This window comes from Sus scrofa, chromosome 13 (genome assembly GCF_054392235.1).
Source record: "Sus scrofa isolate SSC_HxYL_T2T_F1_AM1 chromosome 13, Sscrofa_HxYL_maternal_Yorkshire_Landrace_v2.0, whole genome shotgun sequence".
Classification (NCBI taxonomy): Eukaryota; Metazoa; Chordata; class Mammalia; order Artiodactyla; family Suidae; genus Sus; species Sus scrofa.
Genome location: NC_139395.1, coordinates 83,619,622 through 83,643,456, shown reverse-complemented (window position 1 = coordinate 83,643,456; position 23,835 = coordinate 83,619,622). Strand labels below are relative to the sequence as shown.

The window sequence follows — 23,835 nt, the reverse complement described above, 5'->3', positions numbered from 1 at the left end:
AGCCAAGAGGGTGCAGTGCCCACTCTGCTAGCAGGTGGCATGCTAGGAGTAAGAGAGCCACTGCTTCTTCGGCTTGAACCTATCCTCATAAAACAGAAGTCTGGGCAGCCCTCCAGTGTGCCTGTGCCGGGGTGGGGGTGGGAGGGATGGGGAGAGAGCGCTTTCTGTGCCCTGGGAACCCATCTCAGGGTCTAAACTAGTCTGGTCGCCAGTGTCTGCCTGCAAATACTCAGCCTGATGGCAGATGCAAGGGAGCACCCACCTGTCCGTTCTTCAGGCCGACTAACAGCCCCTCCCTTCCTGGTGGGCCGCCGATCACCTTGATATAGCGAATGAGAGACTCCATCTGCCACTCACGCTCCTTCACTCCACTGAAGGACAGGCACTGCAGCCGCTTCTCCTAAAAAGTAAGTGCCTCTCTGCATGATATTCAACAGAAAAAGTATTCCTCGTGGAGTTCCCATCATGGCTCAGCAGTAACCAATCTGACTAGTATCCACGAGGATGCAGGTTTGATTTGATTCCTGGCCTCACTGGGTGGGTTAAGGATCTGGCATTGCCATGAGCTGCGGTGTAGGTCGCAGATGCGGCTTGGATCCCACATTGCTGTGGCTGTGGTGTAGGCTGACAGCTGCAGCTCTGGTTCGACCCCTAGCCTGGGAAACTCCATATGCCACAGGTATGGCCCTAAAAAGACAGGGAAAAAGAAAAATACCTCCACACTAAGAATCCACGAAGCCCATCTAGACCCCAGGACTGGCACTGCTACACCTTCACACATGGCCTCCCCATGAAAGTTACCAAGCCAGAGATCGAATCTAAGCCACAGCTGTGACCTATACCACAGCCACAGCAATGCCAGATTGAACCCATGCCTCTGCAGCAACCTGAGCCACTGAAGTTGGATTCTTAACCCACTGTGCCACAGTGGGAACTCTAGTTTTATCACTTCAACAGGCCTAGTTTCGTGAAACCAAATTTACCTTTACTTCCAAGAAAGATGCTGGGCTGGCCTTCTCTCAAGGTCTTTCCAGACTCTTAGCACTAACCCAGACATCTCCTAGGAAGCTCTTAGTTGAGAACTTTTTTTTCTGTGAAAAGAATTCTGAGAAAGTGAAACTTCCTTTACTATTTTGAGTTGATACCATGTATTTTTTTGTTGTTGTTTAACTAAAAGGTATCATAAATTTTTATGTGTCTATGTTTACTTCCCCAAAATTGATCTTCAATTGTGGGATATCAATGTATGCTTTAAGTCATTAAAACAGATGTGATTCCAGTTTAACAAAGTACTCTGTAATACAAAAAAATATTTTCCCATTTATGTCCTGGGACTTTCTGGTAGGGTCTGACTCATCTAAATGTCAACATAATGAAAGCAATGTACACCCACTGAGCTGGCTTCCTAGTGACCAATTTTAAAGCTGAGAGTTGTGACCCCATCCTTAGGGGGAGCCTGTCACAGAGGAAGCCCCCTCTGAGCTGCGCAGCCTACCTGGCAGAGGATGATGTGGTTGGCACATACCACCAGCAGATTGCATTCAAACTTCCGAACAATCTTCTCCTTCACCCGGTAATGCATGTCTGAGGAGTCATCTGAATACAACTCGTAGATGACAATTTTCTCGGGCAGCTGGACAGCTAATCGATTTTTGTAGATGGCAATTTTCTTGACAAGCTCTTTGCATTTAATCCGAACTGCCAAAGGGGGAAAAAAAAATCTACCTCTAGCAAGAGGTTGTTAAGTAAGGTAGAAGGCAGAGAAATTAAAAGCTATCATTTACTTAATGCTACTGGCAATTAAAGGAGACGCTCTCATCAAAAAATCTTTATAGTATAATGTCTAATATGTACAATCAGCTCTGCTAAACACTGAGTTCCAAAGTTGTATACAGTATTTGTGATCCAAAGCTTACAGTGAGGGTGAAAGTAAAATTCTTAATAATATCATTTGCTGAGCATAAACCTAAACTCCTCAGCAGGGCACTGGGACCCATGATGATCAGGAGCCCATCTAACTGCCCATACCTCTCGCCACTCCACACCCACCACCCCTCGACAACAGGGAACTGAAGGCAGTTTCTGGTACACACTATAGGCTCTCACACTCCCGCTACAGGCCAGGCAGAGAGAGTGTCCTTGGGAAAGATGCCAGAGAGCTGCCCGCACAGCTGCACCCCCACCATCAGAGCTGGAATCTTCCACCAGAGGATACCATCTGAATGTGCAAGACAACCCTCAACCTGGATCCCTAGACACGGGGCACAGCCAGGGCCAGCGCATCTGGATACAGATGCACTTGAAATAAGTAGACTCTCAGCCCATTTAACCAGCATGGCCATTTGGATGGACAAAAGAGGGGACTAAGGTTGGGACTGACTGGAATCTTGATCTCCTGACCAAGTCTTTGGCACCCCACTGCCTGCTTATCTCTGGGGGAAGGACCCGTCAGTGGGCAAGTGGAGATGGAGCCCAGGGGAGAAGTACCCAGAAATGACTATAACCAGAGAGTAAAAGGTCCGCAGAGACCCGTGCAGGTCAGTCCCCAACTCTGACTTGCCACATGTTATCCTCCCTTAGTCAGGGAGGCCACGTCCCTCTCTCAGTATTATCCACAAAATTTTCTGAGTCTGTGCTTTTTTTTTTTTTTTTTTTTTTGAGAAAGAGGGTTTATTGCTTTCATTAGATTTTCAAAGACATCTACATCATCTCCACGCACCCCTGCTACCAAAAAAAAAAAAAAATCCACAAAAAAGAAAAAAAGCAGGACCTGATGTTTCCCAAAGAGCAAGGAGAAGCATTTCCTACCATTCCATGTGCCCTGACAACAGCCCTCACAACCTGCCCCTCTTCCCAGTGTCTGAGGGCAGAGGCCACAGCTGCCATGTACCTTTCTGCTCGGTGATCAGGTGCTGCACGATGACATCAGTCATGTTGTCCCTGTAGGCATACCGGTCCTTGTAGAGCCCGTGGACAGTGCTAAAGATAAGCTGGTAGAAGGAAATGGTACCATCCTGGCAGCCTACCACCTGCAGGGAAAGAGAGTGTCAATTCCCAGCTCTCTGTGGAGAAAACATCAGGAACACACATCAAGGACCTAACAGGCTAAACACAGTGATGTTTAGGGACTACTTAGGCAATGGCCCAACAAAAGAACGTGCTCATCTTACCACGTAGTTGGAATCGGGTTTTGCTTTACACGTCCAGACCCAGGAGTTGTGCTCCCCAACAGTCCCAAGCTGCACTCCATCCTTGGTGAAAAGGGATACTTGCTTGTCTGACCCCCCCAGCAAGATGTACTCCCCTTTAGAAAAGTAGCTGATGCAGCATGGGTCAAAGTCCAGAGACCGATCCTTCCCAATCTGAGGAAAGAGAACACAGCAAGGGAAATCCAAATTCTGAATCCACAATAATCACAATCCCTCCAACTTGTAGCAGGGAGTTGAGAAGGCAGGGGAGAGCTGGCCAGCATTCTCCCCTGTTTGATTCCATCCTGAAGGCAGCCAGTCCTCTGAAGCACCCTACCCCTCCACCCAGCCAAACCCTCCAGCGTCTCCCCCAGTCCAGCCCAACTGTTCCTGGCCAACCAGAGCCTGGGATGGGATGCTCTTTCCCCCCGCACACCTACCTTCCTCAGGACCTTGCTAGAGTTCTTGGTTCCCCCTTAGCTTTTTTTTTTTTTTTTTCCCCACACAACTAAGTCTATTCAATTTTTTGAAACTATCTTTTATTCTGAAACTACACCCATCCTCTCTTTATTACAAACTTATCAAGGTATTTCACATACCACACAATTCACCGACTTAAGGTGTACAATTCATTGCCTTTGAATATACTCAGGGTAGTGCAACCATCATTACTAAACCTGACACATTTCCAACACCCCAAAAAGAAACCCTATACTTGTAAGCAGTCAATCCCAATCCTCCCACTTTCCATCCCCTGGCATCCACTAATCTACTTCCTGTGTCTACAGAGTTGCCTATTTTGGACACTTCATATAAATGGAATCTTACAATATGTGCCCATTTGCAACTGGTTCATCCTTACAGCATTTAGCAGTCCTCATTCCTTTCCATTGCTGAATAACATTCCATTGTGTGGATACTCTCCATTCATCATTTGGGTTGTTTCTATTTTGGGCTATTATGAATAATACTGATATGAATATTTGTGTACAAATTTTTATGCGGACATATGTTCTCTTTTTTTCTTTTCAGGGCTGCACCTGCAGCATATGGAAGTTAACAGGCTAGAAGCTGAATTGGAGCTGCAGCCGCCGGCCTAACCACAGCAATGAAGGATCCAAGCTGCATCTGCAACCTCCACTGCAGCTTGTGGCAACATGGGATCCTTAAGCCACTGAGCAAGGCTAGGGATTGAACCTGCATACTAGCTGAGTTCTTAACCCACTGAGCCACAACAGAAACTCCTGGACATCTTTCTTACATATATATACCTTGGGGTAGAATTGCTGGGTCATATATTAACTTCATGTTTAACCTTTCAGGAACTTGCAGACTTTTGAAAAATGACTGTACTACTCTGTACTCATACGAGTAGTATATTAAGGGCTCCTAGGAGTTCCCGTCGTGGCGCAGTGGTTAATGAATCCGACTAGGAACCATGAGGTTGTGGGTTCGGTCCCTGCCCTTGCTCAGTGGGTTAACGATCCGGCGTTGCCGTGAGCTGTGGTGTAGGTTGCAGACATGGCTCGGATCCCGCGTTGCTGTGGCTCTGGCGTAGGCCGGTGGCTACAGCTCCAATTCGACCCCTAGCCTGGGAACCTCCATATGCCGTGGGAGCGGCCCAAGAAATAGCAAAAAAGACAAAAAATAATAATAATAATAAAAAATAAAGGGCTCCTAGTGGGTGTGAATGGTGTCTCATGTGAGTATGACTTGCATCTCCCCAGTAGTTAATGGTGTTGAGCATCTCTCCATGTGCTCACTGGCCACAAGTATATCTTGTTTGAAGAAATGTCTATACAGATCCCTTTTCCAAGTGTGAATTGGGTTCTTTTTATTATTGAATTGTAAAAGTTTTTTACATATTCTAGATGCAAGTCCTGAAGCAGATAAATGATTTATAAAATTTTCTTCCATTTCTTGTGTGCTGTCTTTCCACTTTTGGTAGTGTCCCCTCCACTTTTAGGATGAAGATTAAACTCCTGAGCTCAGTTCCCAAGATCCTTCTCTCAAACAAAACAAATTTCTCAGTTTCCTAGGTGGCCCTTGCTCTTTCACTCCTCCATGATGTCACAGGTGCCATTCTCCACATGCCCCATCCCTGGCCAAGAGTGCCCTTTCCCTCTTCTCTGCCAGGTGTCATATCCCCCAGAAACATCCCAGTCTCCACACCCACCTGAGGCCTGATTCAGACCCACTTCTTATGCTCCCATGGCCCTGTGCTTACATCTCCCAGTTTCTCTCACTGCTCTGTAGTTACACAATTTGATGTCACTCCAATAAAGCCCAGGCCCCTTGTCACTGGAGTCTTTTGCTGCCTCTGAGTGAGCCTTCTGTGACTAAACAGACTATTTTTTTTTTTTTTTTGGTCTTTTTGCTATTTCTTGGGCCGCTCCCGCGGCATATGGAGGTTCCCAGGCTAGGGGTCGAATTGGAGCTGTAGCCACTAGCCTACGCCAGAGCCACAGCAACATGGGATCCGAACCGCATCTGCAACCTACACCACAGCTCATGGCAACGCCGGATCATTAACCCACTGAGCAAGGGCAGGGACCGAACCCGCAACCTCATGGTTCCTAGTCGGATTCATTAACCACTGCGCCACGACGGGAACTCCTAAACAGACTATTTTTGATTACCTTTATTAAACTAATAATCACTTTATTCAAGAAATAACTCTAGGAGTTCCCACTGTGGCTCACCAGTAACAAAACCAACTAATATCCATGAGGATGTGGGTTTGATCTCTGGCCTCGCTCAGTGGGTTAAGGATACAGTGTTGTCGTGTGGTGTAAGTCACAGATGTGGCTTGGATCTGGCATTGCTGTGGCTATGGTGCAGGCTGGAAGCTGCAGTGTCTATTTGACCCCTAGCTTGGGAACCTTCATATGCGATGGGTGTGGCCCTAAAACACACACACACACACACACACAAGAAATAACTCTAAAAACCTGATTTCTCCTTAAGTTTTTAAGTTCAATTTACAACAGTTTTGGGGAATTCCCATCATGGGGCAGTAGAAACAAATCTGATTAGTATCCATGAGGATGAGGGTTTGATCCCTGGCCTTGCTCAGTGGGTTGGGGACCCAGCTTGCCATGAGCTGTGGTATAGGTCTCAGACAAAGGTCAGATTCCAAATTTCTGTGGATGTGGCCGGCAGCTGTAGCTCTGATTTGACCCCTAGCCTGGAACTTCCATATGCTATGGGTATGGCCCTAAAAAGCAAAAAATAAAAAATTACAACTATTTCCTATTTATAATTCTAATAAGAGTAAACAACTAATTGAAAATAGGCCTTTGATTAAATTTTACTGAATTCAATTTTGAGCAGCCCATAAAAACGCTTAGTCAACCTCATTTACACCTTAATTCCCTTAAAGTAATTTAAACTTCAATGATTAATATATTCCATTTTTATTTTGAAAAATTTCAAATGCCTATTTCAAATTTCAAATAATCAAATTTCCCTCAAACTTACATAATGACAGGAACTCTAATAAGAAAACTGAAAAACCTTGAGTCATATAGACAGAAGGCCTGTAGCTTCCACAACACTCAAGAGCTCCCACCAACTCTCCTACAGGTAACATTGTAACCTCTGGGACAACTATAAATGACAAGTACCTGGAGACTCTGGAGAGCAACCAGAAGCAAAGTCTTAAGACACAAGTGCACTTGGAAGGGAATGGTGTTAGGTGAGCTCCTCATTTTTTTAAATGCTTTTTTGCCTATGGGCAGACCCTGTCACCACCCTGACAGATGAGCACACAGATACAGAGGGGATGCACATACACTGCTAAATATCTGCAGCCCCTTTAACTATATACATGGGGGGCAGATACCAAACAGCCTAGTGAAGGTTGAACAAATGAACAGAGAATCCAACTGCTGCCCATACTGGAAAGATACAATTTGTTAACTACCTGCTTATGAAATAAAAAAAAAAAAAAACTACACAATAATCTTCAGTGGAACATGACAGAAATGAGTCCCTATGACGGATCATTCACAATAAAGATACAATTTATTAACTACCTGCTTAAGAAAGAAATTTTTAAAAACTACACAATAATCTTTAGTGGAACATGGCAGAAATGAGTCCCTATGACGGATCATTCACAATGTTCAGAATATAACCCCAAATTCCAAAAAGCAGATAAGTGTGAACCATATCCAAGAGAAAGAACAATCAATAGAGACTGACCCCAAGATGATTCAGATAATACAACTGGGAGATGAGAACTTTAAGATGGCCATTACGGCTATAGTCAAGAATATGAAAGAGGAGTTCCCATTGTGGCTCAGTAGTTTAAGAACCCAACTAGCATACATGAGGATGCAGGTTTGATCCCTGGCCTCACTCAGTGGGTTAAGGATTCAGCTTTGTGAGAGCATCAATGTAGGTAGCAGATGTGGCTCAGATCCCAAGTTGCTTTGGCTATGGCATAGGCACAGCCTATGGAGAAGCTGCAGCTCCAATTTGACCCTTAGCCCAGGAACTTCCATATGCCGCAGGAAGAAAAAGAAAAAAGAATATGAGGGAAAATAGTGTAACTAGGTTCCCATGCTGTACAGTGGGGAAAAAAAGTGTGTTGAGGGAAATAACAATAAAAAATAAAATAAAATAAAATAAACAATAAATTTAAAAAAACAGTAAACTGAAAAAAAAAAAGAATATAAGGGGAAATACACTTGTAATGAATGAACAAATAGGACAGAACTAAATGGAAACTCTAGAATAGAAAAACGCAATAAATGAAACAAAAAGTCATTGGATAGGCTTACTGAAAATATTATAAATGAAAAAAGAGTAAAGTTGAAGGCTGAGCAACAGAAATCCTCCAATTTCAAGATCAGAGTGGGAAAAAAAGATTTAAAAAGTGAACAGGGCCTTGGTGACCTGGAGAGCAATGTTAAAAGGTTTAACATGTGTAAATGGAGTCCCAGAAGGACAGAAGAGAATGGAAGAGAAAAATTATTTACAGAATTAACCAAAATTTCCCCAAATTTCTAGCCTGGGAACTTTACACGACACAACTGCAGCCATAAAAAAGAAAACAAAAATTTCCCCATTTGGTGACAGAACGGACAGATGTATAGTGTTAAGAAGTTCCGTGATCTCCCCCACAGCCTCAAGGCAAAAAATATAATAAATCTCTTTAACATTCCAATGTTGCTTAGGTATTTAATAAAAATTTCTTATATCTTTACAATTAAAATTAGAAGAATAAAATTGATCAATTATATTTTTTGTGTCTTTTTAGGGCCGCAGGTATGGCATATGGAAGTTCCCAAGCTAAGGGGCGAATCAGAGCTACAGCTGCCAGCCTATGCCACGGCCACAGCAACACCAGATCCGAGCTGCATCTGTGACCTACACCACAGCTCATGGCAACACCGGATCCTCAACCCACTGAGCAAGGCCAGGGATGGAACCCATATCCTCATGGATACTAGTTGGGTTCTTTACCACTGAGCCACAATGGAAACTCCTCAACTACAACTTTTAACTGATCATCACAAGACAACTCTGAGAGAGAGCCTAACACAGACTCCAGCACCAGTCTGGCTGGGTTCCAGTCCAGACCTGGCCACTAACTAAACTCTGTGATCCATCTTTGGGCAGTTACTGAACCTCTTTGTGCCTCAATTTTCTTTCATGTAAAGTGGTGTTGAGAGTACATACCCTCATAGAGTTGTTATAAGGATTAAAAGAGTTAAACTTATAAAGAGTTTAAACAACTCCTGAAACTCAATAAATGTTCACTGTTATTATTATTAAGCCAGATTCACTTAAACATTACAACACTTAAGGAGTTCCCATCATGGCTCAGCAGAAACGAATCTGATTAGTATCCATGAGGACACAGGTTCAATCCCTGGTCTCACTCAGTGGGTTAAGGATCCGGCATTGCCATGAACTATGGTGTAAGCTGCAGACTCGGCTCAGATCCTGCGTTGTTGTGGCTGTGGTATATGCCCACAGCTGCAGCTCCAATTCAACTACTAGCTTGGGAACCTCCATATGCTGCCAGTGAGGCCCTGAAAAGACAGAAAAAAAAATTACAACACTTAAAATGCAAAAAATATACATTATACTCAAGCCTAACACAAAAGTATAGGTTTAACCTACTTCATCACCCTATATTTAATTCTAAATCTTTCCAGATGTAAAAGATACTACACTACTAAGGAAACAATTTTATTGCCCCAAATAAGCTATCTCAGGAGAGTGAGGTTGTTTATCATTTAAAAACTATGGGCCAGAACATAAGCTCTAGAGCTGCGTACATGCAAGATATTTTTCTTGGCCCTGACCACCATGCTGAAAGTCTCACTATCACCACAGCAAAAGACCCCATTCCTTCCCTGTGTAGCAAGGACTTTTGTTTCCAGGACTTCCAATACCCACACCCAGTTTATGGTACACAGTAGATATGCCAATAAATATCTGTTGAATAATGATCTACATACATTAAATGGAGAAATATATAGAGACAGGGCTAGATACAAAATAATAAAAATGAGGGCTTCAGGAAATCAGCCATGGGAAACCGAGAAAACTTCACTATCCACTACCTTTTTTTTTTCTTTATTTAATTATAAAAGAAATGACCAAAAGTAAGATGAGATAGAAGAAATGGTGCCAAAGGTAAGTTATACTACCTGAAAACTTTCCTTTCCAGCAGGACATTCTTTGTAGAATAACAATGCTATTAAACAAAGGTTCCACTGAACAGGCTATAGTTCTCACCTGCCTGGATGTGGTGCAAGCTGCCCCCACCACCTTCACTCTAATCCTCAGTGTCTCCTGCCTGCTAACAGGTTTTCCTACGACCAGGCTCTATTTTAATCCACTCTCCATAGAAACAAGAAATTCTTCTGAAATAGCAATCTGACCAGGTCACTCCCTATTTGGATCTACAACTCCTGAATACTTACAGCATACAATGTTGAAACTTCTTATTCACACTATTCAGGTCCTTTACAATCATGTCCCCATCTTCCTAACTCCATCTTTATCCACAAGTCTGGGGATCCAGTCACCCAGAACAACTTACTGCTCCCTGAACTTCATTCTTCCCTGCCTTTGCAGATACTGTTTCCTTTGCCTGGCAAACTCCTGGTTGGCTTGCTCAAAGGTCACCTCTAAACAATCTCCTGTCTCCACCAAGCAGTGCTGTCATCTCTGCGTGTTTACACCTGTCCCTCTGTACAGCTCTTCTGCCACATATCACACTGCACTGGGACTGCTGGCTGTGGAGCCCGTCCCTACTCGATACGCCAACAAGAGCCTGCGAGCTCTCGCACAGGAGAGGCATTGACTTACAGCAGCTCCTAACATACGAAGAGCTGGCCTAGCGGCTGCTCATGAAAATAAAATGAATAAAGCAATTACAGGAACTTGGGGTCATGACTAAGACCAGGGCTTTAGAGACCAAGCTGTGTTTCAATCCCAGGTGCCACCATTTACTAGCAGTGCAGGACCTTGGGCATAATATTTATTTCACTACTCTAAGTCTTTTTTTTTTTTTTTTTTTTTTTTGTCTTTTTGCCATTTCTTAGGCCGCTCCCGCAGCATATGGAGGTTCCCAGGCTAGGGGTCGAATCGGAGCTGTAGCTGCTGGCCTACACCAGAGCCACAGCAACGCGGGATCCGAACCACATCTGCAACCCACACCACAGCTCACGGCAACGCCGGATCCTTAACCCACTGAGCAAGGCCAGGGATCAAACCCGCAACCTCATGGTTCCTAGTCGGACTCATTAACCACTGAGCCACGATGGGAACACCACTACTCTAAGTCTTGTCTACTCATTTCTAAAAAGTTGATAAACAAGGTAGCTACTTCACAGGGCTTTGTAAGAATTGAATGAGATAAAGTTATGTACAGCATTGAGCACAGGACCAGGTATCGCAGTAAATGCACAATAAATAGGAGCTAACAAAAAGAGAGTATAATTACTAATGATATAATCTCCAAACATGACAACAGACTAAAACAGGCACAACTGAAACTGTATCTCCCACAGTTGTACAGAGCCGCATACCTGTTTTCCACTCAGTTGGTAGAAGGAAAGTTTCTGTCCCCAATCAGCAACAGCCAGGATGTCATTATGTTCCTCTCTAATCAACAGAAGACAAAAGAGGTTATGAGGGGCCATGGCATGCTGATGAGTGTAGCCCTCAGGGTTGAACAAACAACAGGAAAAAAAAGAAAAGCCCTGGCCAGGCTGTCAGATTGCCAAATGTTGTACAGGAGTACAGAGGCTAAAAGCGGTAATGTGGCCCAATCCATCAACCAGTCCCATGGGAAGAGGCAAGGTAAGGCTCAGCCCTCCCTGGACCTTATTTCACCTAACTCCCGCCCTCCCATGAAGGTGGCTTGTGCAGCCCCAGCCCGGACACTGCCATATGAGGAGGCGATATCATCTTCCAAAGCCTCCCAGGAGCAAGGCTAGGAAAGAGCAGGACTGCAGACCCCAGAGCACTAGAGATGTGTCTTCTAGGGTGGGAAGGTGTGGACCGTCTGATTTTTTAATGACAGAGGGGAACCCTGCTTGCTCTTCCTTGAGATGGAAATGAACACCTGAAGCTAGGCTCCCTCACAGTTGGGGTTTTCACACAGGTGAACTCATTTCTGACTGGATCTAATAAAAGAGAATAGCAGCTCCAAGAGCAACAACCGCCTTTGAAAACTGCGTGCCTTAGGGTTCAGTGTCTTGGAACTGGGGCTGTGGGCCAGCACAGGAGGAACCTCCTCAGCTAAGGCTGGGGATCAGACTACTCAGGAATCTAGGTCAAGAGAGAGACCTTCCCTGCCCTTGAGTCCTGGTCTTAACCCACCTAATGTGCCTCCTTTTGTTCATTAATTCCAGCTTTTTGAGCCCAAGGCCTTGAGGTCATCTGGCAGCACTATGAGATATGCAGGCAAAGCATGGTACAGCCCTATCTGAAAATCCTAGGCTGAGAGCGGCAGAATGGCAAATCACATCAGCACTAATTCCTAACTGAGGGGAAAAAGATGAAGATGGAGAGTGATGGGCAGCACCACAGGTGGACTTGGTGAGAATGGCACTGGACTCCAAACACGATCCTGGGGCCTGGCTGCAGTGAGCCCTCCTGCGGAGACCACACACAACTCTGGGCTGGGTTCAGCCACGGAAAGCAGGATGGGTGGTTTTCAACCTCCTCTGCTCCCTTTCCCCCTGGGGAGCAGGATTCTTTACCAAACCAAAAACTTGTGTCAAGCAGTTAAAAGGTCTGCTCTGGCTGAAGCAGAGATGGGGACCTGAAGCCCACCCTTTCCTCTCTTTCTCCACCCCACCTCCTGCTTCCAAGGAACCCCAAGCACAACAGAACAGTGAGAAAGTCCTAAGCTGGATCACTTTGTCCAGTCAGAATATCCTGGCTCCCCCACTGCAGCCTGCCAATGCTGTTCCCTACTGAAGAGGAGGAAGGACGGCTAGACAGCAAGGATATGGCAAGAGGACTATGGAAAAGATGGAACTTCCTCTCTGACCTGTGTCCTAGCAAATGCAAGGTGAGGAACAGTGTGGAAACAGGCTAGCAAAGGTGACCTAAGAGAGGAAATGTTCCGTGAACTACGGTGCATCCATGCCAAGCATACTAGGTAGGCAACTAAAGTCATGTTCATTACTTTCCAGCATTACTGGAAAGAGTTCACTCTATGATGTTAAGTGGAAAAAAAGGAAGGAGGGTATAATTAAGTTCATTATTAATGCACTAAAGACTGATGGGAAATACACTAAAATGCTAACCATGCCTTCCTGAGGGGATGGAGTTTTACAGAAAAGTCAAACTTTCTCCTTTAGGCTTTTCAGTATTTCCTCACGTGTCTCAAAGAAGTGTTTTATAACCCACACACAAGTGTGAAGGCTGGGACCCCCATGTTGGAGAATCCCCCGGGGCCCTCTTAGTAAAGAGCTTCTGAGCAGGACCTGCCTCGGCAGGGCTGTGGTGGGGGCTGACCCTGCAGGAGGGTCCTGGCTCCAGGACACACTCACGAGTTGTCGTCCCTGGGACCGTCGTCCTTGTCCTCAGGCTGCTCCTCCTCTGCCTCACTACCCTGACTACTGTACACAGCTGACTTCGGAACTGAAGGGATTTCCTGAAAATATCTGTTGACAAGGACTTCCTCGGCATCCTCCTTCTCTCTGTTCATCCAGAAATTCTCCCATCGGCTGCAGACAGTAAGCAGTTGTTCACAATCACGTTGCCTAGAACTACACTAAAGCTATAATTTCAAAACCTGTCAAGAAGCCCCTGAACCCTGCCGGAAGAGGACAGCAACCAGGTACACTGGGCATCCTGCTTCTCATGAATTAAAAATGGTACCCTGAAGCCGCAAAGTCATCTGTGGCCACAAAAATCAAACAACAGGAACCCTGGGCTAGGCTAATGGCCTTTGAAGGCATTAGATACACATGGTACAGCCCTGGGTTGGACAAAATTATTCAGGAAGAAGTATAATAATCTGATGTAAGAAAGGCAATGAAATTAAACAACCTTCTAAATCAAGTAAGCACCACCTATAAAATGACATTGGGCTGTAAACAATTAAGTCCTTTACCTCCAGAGGACTCTGGTGGGGGCAGGTGGAGAGTGGTGGTTGAGTAAATATTACAGGATTATACAAGAGGATCTAAAGCTATTAGTCTACTGTCAAAATTACATGGGCATAGGAAGGAAAGTATGTATAAGGTTTGAGAAGGTAGATGCCAATATTTTGTGGAACTACAGGCTTTGGAAATATATGCCTAATTTTGACTTTTTTGGCAAGGGCAGCAAAAAAGGCTCATGAAAAAGCTATTTATTATTAAGTGGGCAAATACTCTGCCCAGACTTCGAGGGAAGAATTGAAAAGGAGAAAAGCCAAAGTGAAGCCACAGCAGAGAGGTGAGCTATTAGTTCATAAGGAAATGGCCCTCCTGAGTCACATACACACACATGTGTGCACTCTCTCGCTCTCTCTCTCTCTCACACACTCACACACACACACACACACACACACACACACACACACACACACACATTTTGGGCTGGCCTAGATAGCTCATCTGCTCAGTTAAATTTTTTGGAATTCATGACAAAACTCAAGATGGGCTCTTAAAAAATTCCATTCAAATGGATAGGTTCCAAAACAGATCAGTCAACTGGGGTGAGACGCCTCTGAATCATGGAGCCCCCGGGAAGGGGACAGAACTCAGCCCACTGAGGAAGGCCATCCTCGAAGGAGGACCTGCCTAGGAGGAGGACAGCTGTCCAGTCACCTGGAAGGGTTCCAGCAGATGGACCATATGGGGGAGAGGGAGCCCCCTGGGCGCTCGATCTTCACTTTCTCCTCGCCATTTTTGTTCCGTATGCTGATGATCCCGTTGAACATCCCCAGAGCCAGGTATTGGCCATCATTTGTCCAGCTGTTCGAATAGCAACAAAGGTCACGGGGAGGGGAGAGGAACACACAGAGGGTAAAACCAGTGAGGCTGATGCCTTGGTTGAATTAGTCTGATGAGGCAGCAATAACTGAGCTCATCCAGGTCCTGCTGTAGGAATCAGAGGTCTCATTTCTTCCCAAAATCAAATGGCGAGCTGTGAAGGCAGGAGCACCTGCTCCTTGGCACACCCTGTTTCTGTTGTGAACAATGGCCCTCTGCTCCGCCTGCATTACTGGGCCACTCTCCACTCCCCGCTCCCACTTCCAGAGCTACTTAAGAGCAAATTCTGCCTCTAGCTATTCCCAGCCTCTAGAACAGGTGCTTGACAGATGCTGAATCAAAGAAAGGCTTCACAGTGTGTACCATATGCCAGGCACTGTGCTGCTTGCCTTAAACTCCTTAGCTTACGTGCATTTCACAAAAGCCCTATCAATTCAGCATCTTAATCCCCATTTGCCAAATGAGGAACCTCCTGAGGTCACAGAGCCTATCAGCCACTGAATGTGGATTGGAATCCAGATCTAGGATCAAAGCCCATGCTTTCTCCAGCACACATGCTACCTGGACAAGGACAGCCTCGCCTCCCCAGAGCACAGCTAGAGGCTGAAGAAGCTGGTGCTAGATAATCACACAAAGGCAACCTGCAGTTCTCTTCTGCGTGATAATCAAAGCACAGGTTCTTCCCATTAAGGAAACTATGAAAGAAAAGAGGGAACACGGGGCCTACACCAGCTAGGGAGTAAAAGACCTTCTCTACTGTATGAACAAACCAGATTTTGAGTCTGAAGAGCAAGAAACATGAAACTACCTTCACAGCTGCCCTTAACTTACCTGCAGCAGGTGATCTTGCTGCTGGATTTGTGCTTGGAGACAGACTTCTGTTCAGGAGACCACAAGCCTTCAGTGCAAAATAATATAGAAGACAGGTTAGTAGGAATATTACTCAACAGCAAAAAGGAACAAACTCTTGGTGCACACTACAACTTAGATGGGTCTCCAGGGCTTTATGCTGAGTGAAAAAAGCCAATCTCAGAAGATCAAATACTGTATGATTCCATTTTGTACAGAGATGGAGAACAGGTTAATGACCATCAGGTACCAGCGGTTAGAGATAACAGGAGGCGGGGAGATGATGGTCAAGGAGCCTCTTTGTGAAGAGGGTAATCTACACAGGTGATGAAATGACAGAACTATATACACACATTATGCCAGGCCTCTTTCCCGGGTTTGATATAATACAACAGTTACATAGATGTATCCATGGAGAAGCAAGATAGAGGGTACACAAGACCTCTCTACTATCCTTATAATTTACTACGAATTTATAGTTATTTCAAAAGAAAAAGAAATAAAGACTAAGATATATTGTTGAATTTCTAGCCAACTTTTCAGGGGTTTAACTCAAAGAAATAGTGCATAACTATTACATTGCTAACAATGCACAACTTAGCATTCAAAGTAATGCCTGATGCTTTCTGAAAATCCAGTCTCCTCCCCTGACCCTATGTGGGCTGTGCCTTGTTCATGGCATACTGGCCACCTTCAGCTTGCTCCCTCTTGCCAGTGACTCTGCCCCACATCAGGTGTATGTCTGGGCAACATAAGGAAATTCTACTCTGCTTGAGCCATGAAGCATGGCCAAGAAGGTAAATCAAGGGCAGATATATATTTGCATAGCAAGGGGCAACATCAAAAAACTGTTTCCGGAGTTCCCGTCGTGGCGCAGTGGTTAACGAATCCGACTAGGAACCATGAGGTTGCGGGTTCGATCCCTGCCCTTGCTCAGTGGGTTAAGGATCCGGCGTTGCCGTGAGCTGTGGTGTAGGTTGCAGACACGGCTCGGATCCAGCGTTGCTGTGGCTCTGGCGTAGGCCGGTGGCTACAGCTCCGATTCAACCCCTAGCCTGGGAACCTCCATATGCTGCGGGAGCGGCCCAAGAAATAGCAACAATAACAACAACAACAACAAGAAAAGACAAAAGACAAAAAAAAAAAAAAAAAAACTGTTCCCCCTCTCCCCTGCTCCAGAATGCCTCCCCCAATGTTTCAGCCTGTGCACATATTCTCTGTGCTTCACCCAGCCTGTAAGAGCCTCCAGCTGGAAGAAACGTCTCCCTCCAGGACCCCCCAACCCAGCAGTTCTGACCAAAGCTGGCTCTGCATACAGTGGCCCAGCCTAGGTTCCATGCCCTGCCAGCTGGGTGGCCTTCAGCAAGTTACTGGACCACTCTAAGCCCCAGCTGTTTCATCAGTGGCATGGGATGAGAATACCTGACATCAGGGTTGTCAAGGAGCTCAAATGGGTATTCATTTTAGCCCTTAGAACAGTGCCTGACCCATCACAAAAATCCAGCAAATATGATCACTTAACCTATTTTTACAAATGTACCTCTCCACCTGCCTCTGCCCACAAGCTCTTTGATGGCAGGAAGGGGACAGAGAGAGATAAGGTCTCTCCTCGACTCTGACAATGGCTGTTCTGTTGTACCCACCATCTCTCAGCAAGGAAGACGGAACTGATGACCTTGAACAGAGAAGCTGCAAGCCTCTGGCTGCCTTCCCGCCCTGCCTGGGTGACCCCTCACTGCCCTCCTCTGTGCCAGGGCCATGCCAGTGCAGGGGGGTAGGGGTGGGCAACCCCTCAGGAAAGACAGCTCCAGCCACCAAACAAGTAATGGTGACATGCTGCACCAAGAAGCACCACTGATGCTTTTCATGCATATACAGATGCCAGGGAAAACAAAGGTGGGGACACTAAACTGTCCCTGCCAGAGTGAGGCAGCAACTCTGAGTTAAGCCTGTGTTCTCCCATCCCTCCTGCTGTCTCCCTCCCCAGGGCCTTTCTTCCAGCTCCCAGGTTCCTTACCAGACTCCGTGTCCTTCAATCTCTTGGTTCCTATTTAAAGAACAATAGTAAGCCTCCCTTCAGCCACTGAAGGGAGAGAAGTAGCATTAACTCTCTTGGACAAAACCACCACGTTCTGGATGGATTTCAGCATTTTTCACCAATTTTGAGTTATCCCAGGATAAGACATCGGGAATCAGAACCTACCGAAGTCACTGGAGGAACAGGATGCCAGCTGGTGGGTGATGGGGTTGTAGGAGACACACTGGATAGAATCATTATGCCTGGGAAGTAAACGACTGTAGATTATCACGCAATCTATCATGCAGCAAACCACAAATGTTTCAGTGGCTACGGCTGGAGATTTAATGATGAGCCCACAGCCTCTCTAGCTGCACACCATGAGTTCTGAGGCAAGTGACCAATGAAGAGCACAAGGGTGAGGCCTCTCCTCCTGGGCTGCCCCCCACCAAGCACGTCCATCTCTTAAACATCACCCACCACCAGACTGGCCTAGCTTAATGCCTCCTCCTCCAACAGCATGCTGGCCACTGCTTGTTGGCCAGCTGGTAAGAGAATGATGTAGGGCCTGGCCTGTAGCGCCAGGTGCACAGAATGGGGGTAAAATGATATCAGACCAAGATCTAGAAACACCTGAGGTAGCGATGAAAGCTGAGCAAGTCACATGTCACTTGTGGCCTCTGAGCATCATTTTTTGTTTGTTTGTTTGTTTGTTTGTTTGTTTGTTTGCTTTCCACAATGCAGGATCCAAGCTGCATCTGCAACCTAAACCACAGCTCACAGCAATGCTGGATCCTTAACCCACTGAGCGAGGCCAGGGATTGAACCCATATTCTCAGGGATACTGGTTGGGCTTGTCACTGCCGAGTCACAACAGGAACTTCCAGCCTCAGTTTTAATTCTCCACTTCTGGCTAACACTGTATTTATGACCTCATTCATTCATTCAAAAGTTGTTTGTTGGGCAGTTCCCATTTTGGTGCAGCAGAAACCAATCCGACCAGGAACGATGCGTTGCAGGTTCGATCCCTGGCCTCACTCAGTGGGTTAAGGATCTGGCATTGCCATGAGCTGTGGTGTAGGTCACAGACGCAGCTCAGATTTGGCGTTGCCGTGGTTGTGGCGTAGGCCAGCAGCTATAGCTCCAATTAGACCCCTAGCCTGGGAACCTCCATATGCTGCAGGTGTGGCCCTGAAAAGACAAAAAGACAAAAAAAAACCCAGTTGTTTGTTGGTATGTGCACAAGGTTTACAGCAGCATTACTCAAATCAGCCAAGAGATGGAAGCAGCACAATGTCCATCAACAACAAAGGAACAGATACACAAAATGTGGTCTATACATACACTAGAAGATCATTCAGCCTGAAAACAAAAGGGAATTCTGACATGTGCTACAATGCAAGTAAACATTCAGGATGTCAGGCTCAGTGAAATAAACTATCCACAAGAGGACAAATACTGGAGGATGCCACTTATATAAGGTCCCCAGACTAGTCACAGTCATAGAGACAGGGAGTAGAAAGGAGGTGCAAGGCTGGGGGAGGGGAATAGACGTGACCATTCAGTAGGCAGGGAGTTTCTGCTCTGCAAGGTGAAAAGAGCCCTGGAGATTGGTGCACAGCAATGTGAATGTACTTAGCACTACTCAACCGTACACTAAAAAATGATTAAGATAAGTTTTATGTTATACATATTTTACCACAATTAAAAAGAAAAAATCATTTGCTGAGTACCCACTATGGGCCAGGCATTGTACTAGGCACTGCTGACACAGGGTGGGCAATACTGACACGGCATCTACCTGCATGTCGCTTACAGGCTGACAGGAGACAAGTGTAAACCTACAGCTGTGAGAAACATCTTGAAGGAGACTACCAAGACCAGAGGAGGAGAAAAGGCTTCAAAGAAGCAGCACATCTGATCTGTGGAGTGAGGAGGGGGTCTCCAGGTGGGGGGATGTGAAGAACAAAAGCAAAGCCTGATACCAGGTGGATGGCAGGCCCTTCCCTGAAGTTCAGACACTGGGAGAGGACAGCCTGGGGCTGGGGGGAGATGGAGTCTATGAGGTCAAATTAACTAAATGGAGCTCTGTCCAAATACCTTGGCCAGTGCTGGCCTAGCGAGCAATGCTCAAGAAACATTCCCTCACTTACTTACTCCCCAACCTTTCTGCAGCCTGCACAGAGCCCACAACTCAAGTTCAGCTGCAGAGAAAAAAGTTCTTATATGCTTTCTAAGGGGCTTTTGCTCCAGTCACCTAATAAGATGAGAGTCAAACTACTAATGCCATATACCTAAACAGTTACTCACGTGTATTTCAGAATGCCTTCCAATTTTGATGTCCAGATAATCACACTCTTGTCAGCTGATCCAGAAGCAAAGCGCTTGCCTGAAAGTATTTTTAAAAAGAAAAATTGCACATTTATTTTAAAGCAAGATTTTCCAGAAAGTATTTCTTAGAAAAGTATTTCTTTAAGGTACCTAGTAGTGTTAGTTGCTTCTCTATTTCTTCTTACCAGTAGTGGGTGGCAGTACTCTTGAGATGGAAGTCTGGGTTCATATCCTGCTCTGTCACTAACAAAGGTGTACTGGTGGCTTATCACATCCCAGTATCATGTTCTGTGCTCAGGATCAAGGAGTGTTTAAAACACAGTGATTCCCATTGTGGCTCAGTGGTAATGAACCCAACTAGTATCCTTGAGGATTCGGGTTCCATCCCTGGCCTTGCTCAGTGGGTTAAGGATCCAATGTTGCCATGAGCTTCAGTGTAGGTCACAGATGTGTGGCTGTCGAGTAGGCCAGTGGCTACACCTCTGATCCGACCCCTAGCCTGGGCACTTCCATATGCCTCAGGAGCGGCCCTGAAAAAAAGACGAAAATAAGAAAACAAAAACCCCTACATGATCCTACCTTCACAGAGTTTTGTCTAGTGGGGAAAATAGGCATTAAGTTAATCCAGAGTTCTCATCATGGCGCAGTAGAAACAAATCCAAGTAGGAACCATGAGGATGGGGGTTCAATCCCTGGCCTCGCTCAGTGGGTTAAGGATCCGGTGTTGCCATGAGCTGCGGTGTAGGATGCAGACAAGGCTTGAATCCTGCTTTGCTGTGGCTGTGGTGTAGGCTGGCAGCTACAGCTCTGATTAGACCCCTAGCCTGAGAACCTCCATATGCTGTGGGTGCAGCCCTAAAACGACAACAACAACAAAAAATACATTAATCCAATTCAAATACAACGTGGTGAGGGAAAAAAGCGGGCCCTGTGAATGAGGGACCTAATTTTGAGGCTCTTTGAATCTTTCAATGCCTTCATTTGAAACAAAGGGAAAAACAACATCTTCCTCAGAGGCTCTTTGTGGAGGTCAACTAAGATACCATCTGCAGGAGTTCCCACTGTGGCAAAATGGGATTGAAGGCATCTCTGCAGTAACAGGACGCAGGTTCAATCCCCACCCCCAGCCCGGCACAGTGGGTTAAAGGATCTGGGGTTGCCGAAGCTGCAGTGTGGATTGCAACTGTTCCTCTGATCCGATCCCTGGCCCAGGAACTCCATATGCCATGGGGTGGCCAAAAATAAAAAAAAAAATAAAATAAATTTTTAAAAAAAGATACTATCTATAAAGCACCCTTCATAATAGCTGAACCAGCAGACATTAGCATGAGCCCCAAGACACAGCTGCACATACTAAATAAAAAGGAGCTGCTCTTCTTTGTTATTTCTGTCACTCCTTCCCCACATGTGCAGGCAGCAGGTAATGCAGAGTCTGAGCTACAAGCTCAGAGTCAGAACTGGAATTCCCAGTGATGTCACTTACCAGCTGTAGGACCCGGAACTAGCTAGTGAACATTTCCAGGCTTTCATTTCCTCATTTGAAAAAGGATGCCACAACAGTACTTACCTCATAGTTGTTGTGAAGATTAAATGAGATTAAAGTGCTTAGGACACTGCCTGGCATAGAACCAATGCTAAAGAAAGTTAGCTATAATTATTACTATTATTTCCTCATATTGTCTTGTACTGCTTTTCCTGAACAACAACAAAAAAAAACCTAGTTCTTACCTACCTTTGTATCACAGTTGCTCAATAAATACTTATTAAACTAAGGGAGAAATCGGAAACAAGCAGACTTAAAGAGCAAAATTGTAATTCAGTGTCTCCTCACTTCTAAACCCAAGGGGGAAAGACCAGTGTAGAGGAAGTAAAAGACTTCTTTATCACCACCTAAGTGTCACGAAAGGGCAGCACAGTACACTGGAAAGAACAAGGGCTCTAGGCCAGGCCCAGCTCTGCCGCTGTCACCTGTAATTGCTCCTCATCTGTGGGAAGAGCTGCGATCCCGTCCCTGCCTGCTTCACAGTGCTGTTGGAGATCAGACGTGATGACATGTGTGTCAGGACTCCGTTAAGGGCTGACAAATGCCACTGATGGCAGGTCTTGCTCTCACATCCCCAAGGGCCCTGATGGTGTTGCAGGCCAAAGAGGCCCTAGGCTTATGAATTCCAAGGCCCCCAGGGCTCTCCACAGTATTACTCTGACTTGAACTCAAACGCAAGTTAATAAAACATGACTACTGTGGCCCAGCACACATGACCATGAGGCCAGAATAAGTGCCATCTTTGCCACTAACTTGCAGCATGACCTCAGCAAGTTACATGACTTCTCCAGGTCTTCATGTAGGTCTAACATCAAGAGATTAAGCTAGGTCAGACTAAAACTATGCACACAAAATTGTTCGTATATGTGAAATGGGCATTTTTCTAGTCCACAGCTCTCAAAATATTCTCAAAGAGGTCCATCATCTAAAGGAAGTTTAAAACCTGGAAACTGCTCTCCAAAGTTTATTTAAGCACTGTGGCACTCTGATTCTGTGCCTTCTCGGCAGTGGTCACAGGCTGTCCTCTCTAATCCTATGTCCATTTAACACATGAGGAAACAAAATCGGAGAGCACCAATAACAGTCTCAAACTCACAGAGCTTTGGCGTTGGAACTCAGAGCCATCTCATCCCAAAGTCCACGTTCTTCCTACCAAGTTCATGCTGTGGGCAGAACGAATTTATGTAGGTATGTGTGCATGTATGTTTCCTTTATGGGCCACACCCACAGCATATGGAGGTTCCCAGGCTAGGGGTGGAATCAAAGCTGCAGCTGAGGGCCTACGCCACAGCCACAGTAATGCTCAATCCAAGCCACGTCTGCGACCTACACCAGTCATTCAAGTTCATGGCAACTCCAGATCCTTAACCCACTGAGCAAGGTCAGGGATGGAACCCACAGCCTCATGGATACTAGCTAGGTTCTTAACCTGTTGAGCCACAATGGGCACTTCCAGCATGGATTTATTTTAAACTCTCAGTATCAGTTTCAGGCACCCATTGTCTGACTAACACCTCTCCTCTTCCTCACCCTACCTGGTACCCTAACTCCAATTATCCTTCAACCCCGCTAAAACCACCCTCTCTTCGCCTCTCACCCCTCATTACTCAGCTGACAGTAAAGTACATAAGGTGTATATAAGGTCAAGGTGCACAACCCTTCCTCTGTTCCTTGCCCTCTGACTTCATCTGCAGAGGTACTTATACACCCACCACTCTGGTGACACCTAACTCTCCACCTCCTCTGCTTCAGATGGGTCCTTGGTGGACCTGGGGTCTCACTACATCTCCCAGGGCCATTCACTGAGCCCCCCAGACACTTCCTTCTCTTTCCCACACTCAGATGTTGCTACCTCCTGCTTCAGTGAAAGAATGGAAGGGAATTTCCATGAGCCTCCCACTACCACACACTCCCACTGCCAGCACCCACTGTGAAATCAGCCAGCTTCCACCATGCCCATCATGCCCTGGATCCCATCTCTGCTCCCCTCTCCCAAATTCCACATGCCCACAACTGAACTCCTGATCTTCCACTAAGTTTCTTGGCCTGCAGCCTTCCCCATCTCCATGGAAAGCAATTCCATCCTTTCAGTCATTCAAGTCAAAAACTTTGTAGTCACCCCTGACTTGTTTCTACCCACTCCACCTCCAATCTGTCAGGCAACCCACCTTCAAACTATTTCCAGCATCTGACCGCTTCTCACCACTTCTGTCCCCACAGAGATTTAAGCCACCATCACCAGAGTTTTAAAATTTGCCTGGGTGATGCTCCTTCACTCAACTTTCTGCCCCAACCCTCGCCCCTTGCAAATGTTCCTAGTACAGCAGATGGAGGGATCCTTTTTTTTTTAATTGTAGTATAGTTATGTTAGTTTTGGTATAAAGTGATTCAAATATTTATATATTCTTTTTCAGATTCTTTTCATTATATTGTAAGATATTGAAT

The 23,835-nt window shown here is 45.7% G+C and overlaps 1 protein-coding gene across 15 annotated transcripts in view; it reads right to left on the bottom strand.

Moving 5' to 3' along the window:
* Positions 1 to 23,835, bottom strand: part of IFT122 (intraflagellar transport 122) — a 73,369-nt gene that overhangs the window by 35,401 nt on the left and 14,133 nt on the right. For 14 of the 15 annotated variants that reach the window (XR_014823822.1, XR_014823820.1, XR_014823818.1 and 11 more), the window contains exons 4-12: positions 19,827 to 19,905; positions 17,703 to 17,779; positions 15,482 to 15,548; positions 14,486 to 14,632; positions 11,243 to 11,318; positions 3,171 to 3,362; positions 2,891 to 3,029; positions 1,496 to 1,698; positions 263 to 400 (exon numbers count right to left, since the gene is read on the bottom strand). Coding sequence is in view for 5 of the 15 variants with exons in the window: in XM_021069363.2 (XP_020925022.2) it covers positions 263 to 400; positions 1,496 to 1,698; positions 2,891 to 3,029; positions 3,171 to 3,362; positions 11,243 to 11,318; positions 14,486 to 14,632; positions 15,482 to 15,548; positions 17,703 to 17,779; positions 19,827 to 19,905 (1,118 nt within the window). In the remaining 10 variants the exon portion in view is untranslated. Of the gene's footprint in view, positions 1 to 262; positions 401 to 1,495; positions 1,699 to 2,890; positions 3,030 to 3,170; positions 3,363 to 11,242; positions 11,319 to 13,219; positions 13,397 to 14,485; positions 14,633 to 15,481; positions 15,549 to 17,702; positions 17,780 to 19,826; positions 19,906 to 23,835 lie in introns of all 15 variants that reach the window. The other variant, XM_084989487.1, reaches the window with a different exon arrangement.